A 16,455-nucleotide genomic window follows, 5' to 3' on the forward strand; every position below is an offset into this window, starting at 1 on the left:
TCCACACTAGTTATGAGCATTGGTGTCATGAAGGAAGTCGTGAAGTCATCGAAACGGCTACTGGTTGTACTATAAGAACTACTATTGATAAGAAACGCTGTAAAACATAAATGACATAGTCTGATTGAGACTGGTCACTAAGTCCAGAGTAGACTGTGCCCTTTACAATGGTTAACCTTTGATTAATCACTTTCAATTTAAAACAAAATTTACTTTGAACACCCTAAAAGCCAGAATATATATATATATGTACAATAAATAGCACCCGTGTAAGAAATATAACTCACACATTGACAAAAGGAATGCATTGTCAATTTGACTGCACGACGGGAAATAAGACTAAACGTTACTCTTTTTATTGATCCCGAACTCACGTTTACATAGAACGAACCGGATACTTGAAGAAAAAGTTTTAAATCGTTTCGTAAACAAACTGAAATGAGATTGGTTGACCAGGTTAATAGCATACCATCAATGAAATCATGTGGGTCTTATCTATAACGTTTTGACATCACATCATGTGGCAGAAGGCACATAACTCTTGCAGAAAACTTGACAATTTGTATCCTCGGAAGTCCCAAGAGATCTCACTGGGAGACTTAGAACGAACTCCCAACCCTTGGTCAATATATAAGTTGTAAAGGGACAAAGATTGTAAACCTCGTGAAGGGATAACGGAACATATTGTCTAAAATCATGTTATTTGATACTGATTCTAAAGGTCGTAGATTTTAGTACCACATACATTATCGTTAAGAGAAATGCGCCATCTTTCCAATGAGTGTTTGATGTGCGAGATTGACCAAATATTGACCAATGTATAACATGAAAAAAGTTCACAAAATATGTAGAAAAGACTAGGTTACGTTTCTCAGTCCGGTAGAGACCTCTTTTCGTCTGTAATGGGTACCTCAATGACCAACCTACGTCTTTGAGGGCTCGACACATGGGGGTCGACAGCTGTGGACATTGGAGGTTAGACAGCTGTGGACATTGGGGGCTCGACAGCTATATACACTGGGGGTTCGACAGCTATGGACAATGGGGGCTCGGTAGCTGTGGACACTGGGCTCGACAGCTGGGGACACTGGGGGCTCGGCAGCTGTGGATACTGGGGGCTCGACAGCTATGGACACCGAGTACTCGACAGCTATGGACAATGGGGGCTCCCGAGCTATGGACTCTTGGGGCTCGGTAGCTGTGGACACTGGGGGATCCACAGCTATGGACCCCGGGGGCACGATAGCAATAGACACTGAAGGATCGATAGCTATGGACACTTGGGGCTGCTCGGCAGCTATTGACACTGGGGGCTTCACAGCTATGGACACTTGAGGTTCGGCAGCTATGGACACTGGGGGCTCGGTAGCTGTGGACACTGGGCTCGACAGCTGGGGACACTGGGGTCTCGGCAGCTGTGGATACTGGGGGCTCCACAGCTATGGACCCTGGGACTTGACAACTATTGACACTGGGGGCTAGGTAGCTGTGGACACTCTGGGCTCGACAGCTGTGGACACTGGGGGTTCGGCAGCTATGAATACTGGGGACTCCACAGTTATGGACCCTTGGAGCTCGAAAGCTGTGGACACTGAAGGATCGACAGCTATGGGCACTAAGGGCTCTAAGTTAAATGTCTACGATTAATTTACAAAAAGTTGACAATGCAAATTACAAAGACTTCATTTTGAGATAAAATATAATAACGATATCTTCCTGTCTTCCCTTGGAAACGAGTGCAGGCATCTAGGGAATAAAAGGCCTGCAACATGTCAAACCGGTTATCATTTCAATATTGAATGCCTGAAGTGAAACTCACCTGTACATTATGATATGTGACCGTGACCGCACTCACCTGAGGACCTGAAGTTGCGGGAAGATGATCAGTCCTTCTCAGCTATACAAAATTACATCAGTAAATTAGAATAAAATGTGCACAAAGTTCTAGACTCGACAAGGATTACCCTGTTTACTTGTTGTATAGCATATTGTTTTTGTTTTTGTTTCTCATTTTTGGTCGTGTAAAACACGTGCAAAGTGATGACCTGTCGTAGTTTGTGTAAAAATTTGACAAGTGAACTTTCTGAAGGAAACAACTTATAAAGCTTACAACACAGAAATGTCCACACTCTTGGAGAACAAGGTCGGGTTTGCCGTGGTTATTCTTTTGTCGGTATGCTATATGTCTTTTCCTCCAAAACGCATGACTCAATGAGTGTAAATTGTAACGTAAACCAATGCGTACTTCTTTTATTGGCTCGTGTTACATCTGTTTGTCATAGCTATGTGATCGACGTCCATTTCCAGGTTCTTCATTTGTGCAGTTACTCGAAAGAAAAAGCTGGAAGTGAGTAAATGTAGGTTCTTATGTTACGTATCTACAGATTAGTCGCGTTTCACCGTTATTGAAATAATAATAACCGAATTGACAGGTTGTAGGTATTTTATACCCTGGGATACAGTACGCGTTTCCATTGTAATATATCTATATGTATATAGATTAGTCGCGTTGTGCTGTCATTGAAATAATGATAACCGGTTAAAGTTCGTTTACAGCATGCGCTGTTTTTTTCTGGTAATCATTTTGGAACATAAAATCACATACTTCAGTTGACCAAGATATACATAGCGGCTGTCGTCGATGAAGCACTAAACGATTACCCTTCCGGAACACCTTACCTTTTTCTCCTTATATATTTTCAGTGTTCTCCATGTAGATCTTTCTTTTGTTAATGTTTTACTCTAGTTTCACCGATTTCTAGTTTTAATTAAGATCTTGTTGACATGTCGGTATTTTCGTGGTTGCTTTTGACATTGCTCCACAATAAATAAAAATGTGCTGCCCAAAGTCTGTATCCGGTATGTGATATATTGCAGAGTTGATATCGTATCTATGTACTTGATACATAGCTTCCACGCGTATTTCCGGAGGAAAAGCAGGTTATTGTGCAGTGCCGATAGAGTTTCCGGTCAGTAAAACAGCTAGACGCAGCCATCATGTCGGGAAAAAATCCAAAGGTGTTTCTTGATATAGAAATTGATGAAGTAAATGAAGGACAACTGGTATTTGAGGTATGTACTATTTAACCTATGAGACTGTACGTTTAATAAGTCTAGCGTTGCGGGGTTAGTTACTTGGATTAAGGATTATTTGGTAGTTCTAAGTTTATAACTTGATCTCGAAAGTGTTATGTTTTGCCTGATGCTACCAAAGACACAAACGATAACACACATTTAAAGAGAACATTAGTTTTACTGCCACTCGTTAAAACACATGCGGTAGACCAAGGCATTGGTGTCAAAGATATTAAAAGAGTTTTACTTTCATCTCTCTCGAAAAATACTAGAACTGGTCCGATCGCTGTGAGCATGACTTTAGAATTGTACCTTCCGTCCCCATGACATTCATTTTTGCTGTATGTATTGTGCCTTACACATACAAACATGACATCAGATGCCCTATTGAGTTGATAGTGGTGAGTAAAACATTGCCGATTTCTCCATTTCACCCGGTTTTCTATTCATGAAAATATTCTATTTCGGATTGAAAATGCCTGTTCGTCACATTATGTACATCACAGATGTATTCCAATATTGTTCGTAATTCTAGATATTAATCGAATTACACACATTTTCGACACAAAAAGTAGTATCTTAGATAACCATCTAGTAGAGAACATTAAACACAAATATATTTATAATAATACATTTTAGTTAATAGATATCCAGTAAGAGAATGCAGATACCAAACCAAGTCTGAAGTTCTATTAAGACGAAAGGAACGAAAACCAAAAATCAAACGATAATTTTACATGTTAACAATAATATTCTCCAGCACTACATACTTTGCATTGCACCAATAGCAGGATAAAGGGGATTAGGTATACATAGCATAGAAGATTCGTCTGATGAAAGTAAGCAAATATGTAGTCATCGGAATGTTTCATATCAAGGTCTTACTGACTGTGATGTAAAAACATATTGTCTATAGTGCCATCCAGTCATATCAGGGAAAAAACCCTCATTATGCGAAACTAAATGTGGATAACAGCAGTGAAAACAAAACAAACCCCCTGGTTGTGGTTTTTGTTTATAAAGGAAATCTCTTTGACAAGAAGGCATTTGTAGATCAGGCACTTTCATAATCTAAGATTGCATCACATCTTTATATTTCGAAGGCCTAAATAGTCCGCTAGGCCATATATGCCAATTAGTTCGAAAAAAAATCTGCAATTTTATAAGCAGTCATTATCTCCACAAGACGTATTACTAAATATCTTTATTATAAAAACATACTTAGTAAGAAGCTTGAGCGGACAAATAAATGGTGTGGTGAATTCAACAGACGATGGCGCTATTAAGCGAAGAAAAGATCATGCATGGACATAATTCTTATCGCGAAAAAAGAAAGTACGTCACTTCAATGGTTTACCCTCAAATCAACGGAAACTACACTGCAGGTGATGACGTAAGGAATTACAGAAACTTCTTTTTCATAATTTAAATTTGTTTGACAATGATGAAGATTAAAAAAATGTACAAATTTGATTATTTGTTTAAAGTATGTAATGAAAAGTACATGCTTCCCTATAAACAGGAAATGACAAAAAAGAAAAAAAAACACTCATTTACCTTGTTTAAAACCAACAAATGGCGTATCAAAAGATCCAAACATAAGTGACACCATAGTAATATCTTATGGTACATACAGCTTTAAGATAGCATAAAATTTTGTATAGCGGTTTGTTTAAGGTCTCAAAAGACGTTTCAGATTTAAGTTAGCTATGATAATTATCCCGTGAATATTGATCAATGTAGTTTGGTGTAAATGGTCTACAATCAGTACATCTACAAAAGCGAGTTTAAATTTGGGCCCTACATGGCTTCTAAGTCAATTTTAACAATGTCTATGTAATTACATTCCAATGCGTGTGCCAGCCTGCTGGTAATCATGCATCAAATTATCCTACCTTTAAGATAACGGAACACGACCATGTAGCCGATGAGGCGATCATTCAGTCCGATATTGCAATTAATTGTATCGATAAAGATATCGAAGAACTTTCAGACTTTGTTCATTTACGGACAAGATCAGATTACAACGTGCACGGAAGGTATTTTTACCGCAATTTCATCATGACGTTTGAGAATGATAGAACATCACGGAACATGAACATGGAACCTTAAACGGGTTCTTAGTCACCCGAACAATCACCAATACATAGGTATTAACTGCAGGGGACTAATTTGCTGAAATTCAGTCCAACAATTTAATATTTACATGATTGGTTTTCCTTTTTTCAGTTTATCATTTTCAGTAATCCATAGCATGAAGTAGGCGACGGGAAATAGGGTAGATACATTCTACGACAATACAGTAAATCTGGAAACAATTTAGACATAATCATATTCTTCACTCAAAATGCTTCTATAATGTCACATGTAATCAGGTAAGTTTTGGTCTACATTTCTTCATGTCGTGAGTTCTCAGTGTGAAAACAAATCACCCAAGTAACTCTATCGTACATAAAGCAATGGTGCAATACACTGCTGACGATTTCTAATATCCATTTACTGTTCTCAAGTACAAAGTCACGAAGTGTTGATCGACTTTTGGTTTTGTTGTTGGTAGGGTATATGTAATAAACAATATCATAATCATAGTTCTGCATCTTAACGTGGGTAACGCGTCAAGAAAGAAATCCTCAGCCAGATTACGGATACATAATGAAAGTTCTTCTGGGCAAGATTTGTGAGGGGCGTGGGGAAATTTATGTGAAATGAAAGGACACCGATTAAACTCGTACCAAAAGGATATATACCACTTTTGGTGTGAAGTTTATATTCTTGCAAGCCTGACGAATAAAAAAAAGTAAGAAAAAAAGTAAAAAAAAAAAGTAAGCAAAAAACACGTTTCATAAATCTCTTCAAATGAAAACAAATTTAAGATCCTTTTTATCGCAATGGCCACAAATGACATTTTGACAGGTTTTTCATTTAAAATGTATAGAGATAACAAAAAGAAAGGCAACCATTTTCAATTCATGGCGTAACGTTATTGTCCACATTATGAAATCACAATCGACTTCATTCCAGAGTATATAACACTAGTGACATTAATATAGTGACAATATGAAATCACAATCGACTTCATTCTAGAGTATATAACACTAGTGACATATAGTGACATTATGAAATCACAATCAATTACACTCCAGAGTATATAGCACTTGTGACTTACACGCAAAGATATCGCATGTGCGAACGCACTTTATAATTTGGTGGATTGTGTGATATAATATCTGTGACATATTTGAGATGAACAAACTCTAGCTATAAACGCCCATGGAGTTTATGGTCAGGCCGATGAGTATCCACCTTGGCTTGATTAACTGATATCACTTCTATCTTTCTGTGATGAAATGAAATCGGTAGAGCTATAAACACCAGACTTGCTGTACATACCTCATTTGTTTTACTTACAAAAATGAATGTTTTAAAAAGAATATACTGCTGTTCCCGAATACTAACAGAATTGTCCTTCACATAACTGTTACTGAATACTTACAGAAATGTCCTTCACACTGCTGTTACTGAATACTTACAGAAATGTCCTTCACACTGTTGTTACTGAATACTTACAGAATTGTCCTTCACACTGCTGTTACTGAATACTTACAGAATTGTCCTTCACACTGCTGTGTGTGAATACTTACAGAAATGTCCTTCACACTGCTGTTACTGAATACTTACAGAATTGTCCTTCGCACTGCTGTTACTGAATACTTACAGAATTGTCCTTCGCACTGCTGTTTGTGAATACTTACAGAATTGTCCTTCACACTGCTCACACTGCTGTTACTGAATACTTACAGAATTGTCCTTCACACTGCTGTTACTGAATACTTACAGAAATGTCCTTCACATTGCTGTTACTGAATACTTACAGAATTGTCCTTCACACTGCTGTGTGTGAATACTTACAGAATTGTCCTTCACACTGCTGTTACTGGATACCTACAGAATTGTCCTTCACACTGCTGTTACTGAATACTTACAGAATTGTCCTTCACACTGCTGTTACTGAATACTTACAGAAATGTCCTTCACATTGCTGTTACTGAATACTTACAGAATTGTCCTTCACACTGCTGTTTGTAAATACTTACAGAATTGTCCTTCACACTGTTGTTACTGAATACTTACAGAATTGTCCTTCACACTGCTGTTTGTAAATACTTACAGAATTGTCCTTCACACTGTTGTTACTGAATACTTACAGAATTGTCCTTCACACTGCTGTTACTAAATACTTACAGAATTGTCCTTCACACTGCTGTTACTGAATACTTACAGAATTGTCCTTCGCACTGCTGTTTGTGAATACTTACAGAATTGTCCTTCACACTGCTGTTACTGAATACTTACAGAATTGTCCTTCGCACTGCTGTTTGTGAATACTTACAGAATTGTCCTTCACACTGCTGTTCCTAAATACTTACAGAATTGTCCTTCACACTGCTGTTACTGAATACTTACAGAATTGTCCTTCACACTGCTGTTACTGAATACTTACAGAATTGTCCTTCGCACTGCTGTTTGTGAATACTTACAGAATTGTCCTTCACACTGCTGTTACTGAATACTTACAGAATTGTCCTTCGCACTGCTGTTTGTGAATACTTACAGAATTGTCCTTCACACTGCTGTTCCTAAATACTTACAGAATTGTCCTTCACACTGCTGTTACTGAATACTTACAGAATTGTCCTTCACACTGCTGTGTGTGAATACTTACAGAAATGTCCTTCACATTGCTGTTACTGAATACTTACAGAATTGTCCTTCACACTGCTGTGTGTGAATACTTACAGAATTGTCCTTCACACTGCTGTTACTGGATACCTACAGAATTGTCCTTCACACTGCTGTTTGTAAATACTTACAGAATTGTCCTTCACACTGTTGTTACTGAATACTTACAGAATTGTCCTTCACACTGCTGTTACTAAATACTTACAGAATTGTCCTTCACACTGCTGTTACTGAATACTTACAGAATTGTCCTTCACACTGCTGTTACTAAATACCTACAGAATTGTCCTTCACATTGCTGTTTGTAAATACTTAAAGAATTGTCCTTCACACTGCTGCTTGTAAATACTTACAGAATTGTCCTTCACACTGTTGTTACTGAATACTTACAGAATTGTCCTTCACACTGCTGTTTGTAAATACTTACAGAATTGTCCTTCACACTGTTGTTACTGAATACTTACAGAATTGTCCTTCACACTGCTGTTACTAAATACTTACAGAATTGTCCTTCACACTGCTGTTACTGAATACCTACAGAATTGTCCTTCACACTGCTGTTACTAAATACTTACAGAATTGTCCTTCACACTGCTGTTACTAAATACCTACAGAATTGTCCTTCACACTGTTGTTACTGAATACTTACATAATTGTCCTTCACACTGTTGTTTCTAAATACTTAAAGAATTGTCCTTCGCACTGCTGTTTGTGAATACTTACAGAATTGTCCTTCACACTGCTGTTACTAAATACTTACAGAATTGTCCTTCACACTGCTGTTTCTAAATACTTAAAGAATTGTCCTTCGCACTGCTGTTTGTGAATACTTAGATAATTGTCCTTCACACTGCTGTTACTGAATACTTACAGAATTGTCCTTCACACTGCTGTTCCCGAATACTTACAGAATTGTCCTTCACACTGCTGTTACTGAATACTTACAGAAATGTCCTTCACACTGCTGCTACTGAATACTTACAGAAATGTCCTTCACACTACTGTTCCCGAATACTTACAGAATTGTCCTTCACACTGCTGTTTGTAAATACTTACAGAATTGTCCTTCACACTACTGTTCCCGAATACTTACAGAATTGTCCTTCACACTGCTGTTACTAAATACTTACAGAATTGTCCTTCACACTGCTGTTCCCGAATACTTACAGAATTGTCCTTCACACTGCTGTTACTGAATACTTACAGAATTGTCCTTCACGCTGCTGTTTCTAAATACTTAAAGAATTGTCCTTCGCACTGCTGTTACTGAATACTTACAGAAATGTCCTTCACACTGCTGTTTCTAAATACTTACAGAATTGTCCTTCACACTGCTGTTACTGAATACTTACAGAATTGTCCTTCACACTGCTGTTACTAAATACCTACAGAATTGTCCTGCACGCTGCTGTGTGTGAATACTTACAGAATTGTCCTTCACACTGCTGTTCCTAAATACTTACAGAATTGTCCTTCACACTGCTGTTCCCGAATACTTACAGAATTGTCCTTCACACTGCTGTTACTGAATACTTACAGAATTGTCCTTCACACTGCTGTTACTGAATACTTACAGAATTGTCCTTCACACTGCTGTTACTAAATACCTACAGAATTGTCCTTCACGCTGCTGTGTGTGAATACTTACAGAATTGTCCTTCACACTGCTGTTCCTAAATACTTACAGAATTGTCCTTCACACTGTTGTTTTTGAATACTTAGATAATTGTCCTTCACATTGCTGTTACTAAATACTTACAGAATTGTCCTTCACACTGTTGTTACTGAATACTTACAGAATTGTCCTTCACACTACTGTTTGTGAATACTTACAGAATTGTCCTTCACACTGTTGTTACTGAATACTTACAGAATTGTCCTTCACACTACTGTTTGTGAATACTTACAGAATTGTCCTTCACACTGCTGTTACTAAATACTTACAGAATTGTCCTTCACACTGCTGTTCCCGAATACTTACAGAATTGTCCTTCACACTGCTGTTACTGAATACTTACAGAATTGTCCTTCACGCTGCTGTTTCTAAATACTTAAAGAATTGTCCTTCGCACTGCTGTTACTGAATACTTACAGAAATGTCCTTCACACTGCTGTTTGTAAATACTTACAGAATTGTCCTTCGCACTGCTGTTACTGAATACTTACAGAATTGTCCTTCACACTGCTGTTTCTAAATACTTAAAGAATTGTCCTTCGCACTGCTGTTACTGAATACTTACAGAAATGTCCTTCACACTGCTGTTTCTAAATACTTACAGAATTGTCCTTCACACTGCTGTTACTGAATACTTACAGAATTGTCTTTCACACTGCTGTTACTAAATACCTACAGAATTGTCCTGCACGCTGCTGTGTGTGAATACTTACAGAATTGTCCTTCACACTGCTGTTTGTGAATACTTACAGAATTGTCCTTCACACTGCTGTTACTGAATACTTACAGAATTGTCCTTCACACTGCTGTTTGTGAATACTTACAGAATTGTCCTTCACACTGCTGTTACTGAATACTTACAGAATTGTCCTTCACACTGCTGTTACTAAATACCTACAGAATTGTCCTTCACGCTGCTGTGTGTGAATACTTACAGAATTGTCCTTCACACTGCTGTTCCTAAATACTTACAGAATTGTCCTTCACACTGCTGTTCCCGAATACTTACAGAATTGTCCTTCACACTGCTGTTACTGAATACTTACAGAATTGTCCTTCACACTGCTGTTACTGAATACTTACAGAATTGTCCTTCACACTGCTGTTACTGAATACTTACAGAATTGTCCTTCACACTGCTGTTACTAAATACCTACAGAATTGTCCTTCACGCTGCTGTGTGTGAATACTTACAGAATTGTCCTTCACACTGCTGTTCCTAAATACTTACAGAATTGTCCTTCACACTGTTGTTTTTGAATACTTAGATAATTGTCCTTCACATTGCTGTTACTAAATACTTACAGAATTGTCCTTCACACTGTTGTTACTGAATACTTACAGAATTGTCCTTCACACTACTGTTTGTGAATACTTACAGAATTGTCCTTCACACTGTTGTTACTGAATACTTACAGAATTGTCCTTCACACTACTGTTTGTGAATACTTACAGAATTGTCCTTCACACTGCTGTTTGTAAATACTTACAGAATTGTCCTTCACACTGCTGTTTGTAAATACTTACAGAATTGTCCTTCACACTGTTGTTACTGAATACTTAGATAATTGTCCTTCACATTGCTGTTTGTAAATACTTACAGAATTGTCCTTCACACTGTTGTTACTGAATACTTACAGAATTGTCCTTCACACTGCTGTTACTAAATATCTACAGAATTGTCCTTCACGCTGCTGTGTGTGAATACTTACAGAATTGTCCTTCACGCTGCTGTTTGTGAATACTTCAAGAATTGTCCTTCACGCTGCTGTTCCTAAATACTTACAGAATTGTCCTTCACACTGTTGTTTTTGAATACTTTGATAATTGTCCTTCACACTGCTGTTACTAAATACTTACAGAATTGTCCTTCACACTGCTGTTACTGAATACTTTTAGAATTATCATTCATATTGTTGATGATTCAACTCTCCAAAATAGTTCTTCCATTAAGTTACGTTCATTAAAAAATACCTGATGGTAATAACGCTGTTATAATAATATAGATACACTTACCGTTTGAGTAGAATTTTATTTGATCTTTTGCTTTTTTCTTTGGCGTTTTTCATGCCAATATGATTAAAATGCTCTTCCCAATTTCTCTCAACAGAGATGGTATCTTTTTTGGATGTTGTTCGTCAATAATAATATTAATATAAAGAGCAGTTTCGTTATTACTACCCCAATAGAACACCTAGTGATTTCGTTGCTACAACCTCGATAGTATACTTATTGGTTTCGATGTTACTGCCCAAATAGGACACCTAATGTTTTCGGTGTCACTACATGTTACATTTATTCTATTGGTCTAGATATTTTTCTGATATCGTCGATAAAGCAGTTTTTTTCTTTTAAAACACCATATCTTATTTTCAATTTACGTTTTGAAGGGTTTCCAACCACATCAAACATTAATGTTACCTTTCTTCATATTTAATCCTCATTTTTTCGATATCGTATTCCTGTAAAATACGTTTACTATCCATGTAAGCCTAAGGGAGAAGTAGCGGAGAAGGACCTTAAAGTATTCTCATTTCCCTTATTGGGTCTCAGCTTCTTACTCTGAAGTTCACGTGAATGTCATTTATGATGTTTTATGAATATTTTCATTTTGCCTCAGTGATGTTTCAGATGTATATGACAATATCAGGGGAATATGTTAAACGCCACCTTTTACTAAAATATTACTTAAAAATCCTTCCTGATTTCGATTTCAGCTTTTTGCTGATGTTGTGCCGTTAACAGCTGGTAAGTACAAAAGCAAGTATTTTTAATGCACTTGTATTCAATATTAATGCAGAACAACGACAATCTTACAATTAAAGTATTTCAATATCAATGAATTACTGAGACAAAGTATTTCCATGTTAATGGAGATTCGCAATTTACAAGGCCAAGCTTGGAGGGATTCGGTAGTGGCCACAATTCAATTTTTGTTTGAAAGTGAAATTGCTGTCAATAATGAGTGGAAATACATTTAATTGATTTGACGCATAGACAAGTTAGTAGAAAAAAAGTTTTCTCTTGCGCTATGTTGGCATCAGCTTAACAGAAACTAGGCACATCAAAGTCATTCCTTCAGGTAATTATTGGCTCTGAAGTCATCACTATACATTTGAACATTTCCTACTGTAATATAAATATGATTAGCATTCTAGATTTAAATACTATATAGTATTCTTGTACTCCCTCTGCTTATGTTTAAAATGTATTACGTGACCTATTTATGTTACTTCGTGTTGTTAGAAAACTTTCGGGCACTATGCACCGGTGAACTGGGAAAAGATGGAAAATCAAGAGAGGAATCACTATGCTTCAAAGGCAGTAGTTTTCATAGAATTATCCCAAAGTTCATGTGTCAAGGAGGAGATTTCGTTCGAGGAAATGGTACGGGCGGAATGAGTATTTATGGAAGAACGTTTGAGGATGAAAATTTCATATTGGAGCACACTGGCCCAGGTACTCTTTCATTTCTATCCCTTGTTGTGCGGTATTTGTTTAGCTTGTCCGGACACCAAATTTCGTTAAATAGCCCGTACATTAATGTGCCGCAATTTTCACAACAGTTTTTCTAGATATATCTACGGTGTATTTCGTTGTATTAATCACAAAGCTTAAAATGGCAAGGAAGGAGAAAATCGTTTTCAGACAAATATTTATATTTATATATTCTAAGCAAATACCATGGATATGAGCTTTGACAGAACATTTTATTAAAGGAAAGTTTCAAAATAGCCTATTTTCAAGTGATCGTCTCTCCAACAGGTGTTCTGTCCATGGCCAATTCAGGAAAAGACACCAACAGTTCCCAGTTTTTCATCTGCACAGTCAAAACTGAGTGGTAAATTCATTTATATATTACGTGAACGAAATAATTAAGTGAAGTCGTCATTTTGTCAGAAATCATATTCATAAATACATGCATATGTACGTTCTAGGCGTACTTACAAATAATAACTTAGCCTACTTACAAGTGATGAGTCCTGATTTGTTACAACAGTCTCTTCTTGGTCTTGTACTTATTTATATCCGTGTGGATCTTTCTTTGATATTTTGCCCTCGTCTCGTTGACGTATAAGCATCTATTTGTTTTACCATTGTGTGAATAGGATATTCTCACACAGGTAATGACTATTAACAACATGGGTCGTTTTGTAAGACTTTGATTATAAGGTACATAATTGTCAGATAATCTATAAACTACCGGTATTGATTCAAGCTTAGGCTGAGATCAAATTTTGCTTGTTGCCATGGTTTTTGAAGTAGAAACGACTTGTTTTGACTTATTAAAATTATCACAAGCATTTCCATCAGTAAAAAAAATAACCATAATGACCACTAACGTTTCCATCAGTACAAAAATAACCATAACGACCACTAACATTTCCATCAGTACAAAAATGACCATAACGACCACTAACATTTCCATCAGTACAAAAATGACCATAACGACCACTAACATTTCCATCAGTACAAAAATGACCATAACGACCACTAACATTTCCATCAGTACAAAAATGACCATAACGACCACTAACATTTCCATCAGTACAAAAATGACCATAACGACCACTAACATTTCCATCAGTACAAAAATGACCATAACGACCACTAGCATTTCCATCAGTACAAAAATGACCATAACGACCACTAACATTTCCATCAGTACAAAAATGACCATAACGACCACTAGCATTTCCATCAGTGCAAAAATAACCATAATGACCACTAACATTTCCATCAGTACAAAAATGACCATAACGACCACTAACATTTCCATCAGTGCAAAAATAACCATAACGACCACTAACATTTCCATCAGTACAAAAATAACCATAATGACCACTAACATTTCCATCAGTACAAAAATGACCATAACGACCACTAACATTTCCATCAGTACAAAAATGACCATAACGACCACTAACATTTCCATCAGTACAAAAATGACCATAACGACCACTAACATTTCCATCAGTACAAAAATGACCATAACGACCACTAACATTTCCATCAGTGCAAAAATAACCATAATGACCACTAACATTTCCATCAGTACAAAAATGACTATAACGACCACTAACATTTCCATCAGTGCAAAAATAACCATAACGACCACTAACATTTCCATCAGTACAAAAATAACCATAATGACCACTAACATTTCCATCAGTACAAAAATGACCATAACGACCACTAACATTTCCATCAGTACAAAAATGACCATAACGACCACTAACATTTCCATCAGTACAAAAATGACCATAACGACCACTAACATTTCCATCAGTACAAAAATGACCATAACGACCACTAACATTTCCATCAGTACAAAAATGACCATAACGACCACTAGCATTTCCATCAGTACAAAAATAACCATAATGACCACTAACATTTCCATCAGTGCAAAAATAACCATAATGACCACTAACATTTCCATCAGTACAAAAATGACCATAACGACCACTAACATTTCCATCAGTGCAAAAATAACCATAATGACCACTAACATTTCCATCAGTACAAAAATAACCATAATGACCACTAACATTTCCATCAGTGCAAAAATAACCATAATGACAAAATGACCACAACAGTTGATAGACATCAACTACAAATTGGACTGACAAATTAAGATCTACCTTGTCATTTTGAAATTCGTTAGTTACCCTTTTAAAAGATTTTTTGTTTGTTTTTTTTTTTTCATTTATTTTGACCGTTTATTACAATCCATTCCAGTCCCAAGCACATTATTTTAACTATGTGTAGTGTATTTACACTGCATACTTGTCAAAGTATCAAGCTAAATAGCATTTACAAAAGACATTCGCTGATGTCATTTGACGAGTTCAAAACCTTAGTCCCACTCTGTGAATTTAGATGCGAGATTGATTCCTTTGTGGCAGTGATCTCTTGAAACAGTCGTTCATGTGGGGCATAAAATATCACTTCTGCCACTATGAAGGCAATCAAATTACGATAAGATATAATCTTTCATATAGACAAGTATCGTGATAATGTTCATTGTTCGAGGTATTGAGACTTTCCTTGTTTTTTATGTTGTATTTAAACACGTCTGACTTCTGTGGCCTTAAACTGAAAAAAATTATGATGAACATACATGTGTACGCAGTTCAGTGGACTTCATGGTATAAAGAAATAGTTGTATCTATGGTGCCAAGTCTTTATATTCAGGGTCCTAAATATATGTGATTTTGTTGAATTTAACGAATTATGTAGCCAGTTCACCTCTACACCTAAATATGGCATTTCTTTAAATCGTGTTTGGTTTACTTCAGTCGCCTCATAGGTTGAAAAATTAAAACCCCTTAATGTCAATGACGAATCCTAGAAGGACGAAACAACTGTATAATGCATTCATTCTTTGGCACTCTTGTATCTAATTCTTAATATGTATTGAAGGATACTTTAAACTTGTCTTTCGTCAAGTCGTTTTATTCTAACCAGATATTCCTCATCAACTCCACAGGAATGTATTTCAATTACAGGCTGGATGGTAAACACGTAGTTTTTGGACAACTTTTAAAAGGTTACAAAACCTTGAAGAAAATGGAGTCTGCCGGAAGTGATTCTGGACAAACTACAAAGCGAGTAGTGGTATCGAATTGTGGAGAGATTTTTGACGGAAACAGCGACTCGGAACAGGAAGCAGAACAGCAGCCTCACTTGGAAATCAGAAAGCTAAAACATGATACAGATAACTCTGATGTGAAAATGTAATCAAGCAATCACCGCACCTTCGTATAGAAAATAATGTAAATATTTCTAACATAATCTAGGTATAATGACCTTACAATACTTCTTTTCCCTTTCTCTTATACGATATAATTGGAATGCAATAAAATCATTTACACAACACTAATTCTACAACTTCTTTTTGCCAGTGGGGTGATACTATTTGAAATAAAGAAAGTGCTAAAGGCACAAATATCAATTGGAGA

The 16,455-nt window shown here is 36.5% G+C and overlaps 2 protein-coding genes across 2 annotated transcripts; one reads left to right on the forward strand and one right to left on the reverse strand.

The window, feature by feature from the left end:
- Nucleotides 1–923: 923 nt before the first annotated feature.
- Nucleotides 924–2,908, reverse strand: LOC132552882 (uncharacterized). The gene is made up of 3 exons (XM_060217076.1): nucleotides 2,900–2,908; nucleotides 1,820–1,897; nucleotides 924–1,439 (listed from the first exon to the last, which is right to left on the reverse strand). The coding sequence occupies exons 1-3, from the start codon at nucleotides 2,906–2,908 to the stop codon at nucleotides 924–926; spliced, it is 603 nt and encodes a 200-aa protein (XP_060073059.1).
- Nucleotides 2,909–2,997: 89 nt separating this feature from the next.
- LOC132552883 (uncharacterized) lies at nucleotides 2,998–16,234 on the forward strand. The gene is made up of 5 exons (XM_060217077.1): nucleotides 2,998–3,072; nucleotides 12,208–12,238; nucleotides 12,737–12,949; nucleotides 13,256–13,331; nucleotides 16,003–16,234. Exons 1-5 carry the CDS (start codon nucleotides 2,998–3,000, stop codon nucleotides 16,232–16,234), a joined length of 627 nt encoding a protein of 208 aa, XP_060073060.1.
- The last annotated feature ends 221 nt before the right edge of the window (nucleotides 16,235–16,455 follow it).

The sequence above is a fragment of the Ylistrum balloti genome, unplaced genomic scaffold, assembly GCF_031769215.1.
Source record: "Ylistrum balloti isolate Yb309-2 unplaced genomic scaffold, AGI_CSIRO_Ybal_v1 Utg370284, whole genome shotgun sequence".
Lineage (NCBI taxonomy): Eukaryota > Metazoa > Mollusca > Bivalvia > Pectinida > Pectinidae > Ylistrum > Ylistrum balloti.

Bases quoted from the DNA above. Each gene is read 5' to 3' on its own strand.
- LOC132552882 (XM_060217076.1), bottom strand. The intron at 1,440-1,819 runs GTGAGTTTCACT...CAGGGTCCATAG, and splicing joins TCACATATCATAATGTACAG to CTGTGGAGCCCCCAGTATCC.
- LOC132552883 (XM_060217077.1), top strand. From the start codon at position 2,998: ATGTCGGGAAAAAATCCAAAGGTGTTTCTTGATATAGAAATTGATGAA. The intron at 12,950-13,255 runs GTACTCTTTCAT...TCTCTCCAACAG, and splicing joins ATTGGAGCACACTGGCCCAG to GTGTTCTGTCCATGGCCAAT. The intron at 13,332-16,002 runs GTAAATTCATTT...TTTCAATTACAG, and splicing joins TGCACAGTCAAAACTGAGTG to GCTGGATGGTAAACACGTAG.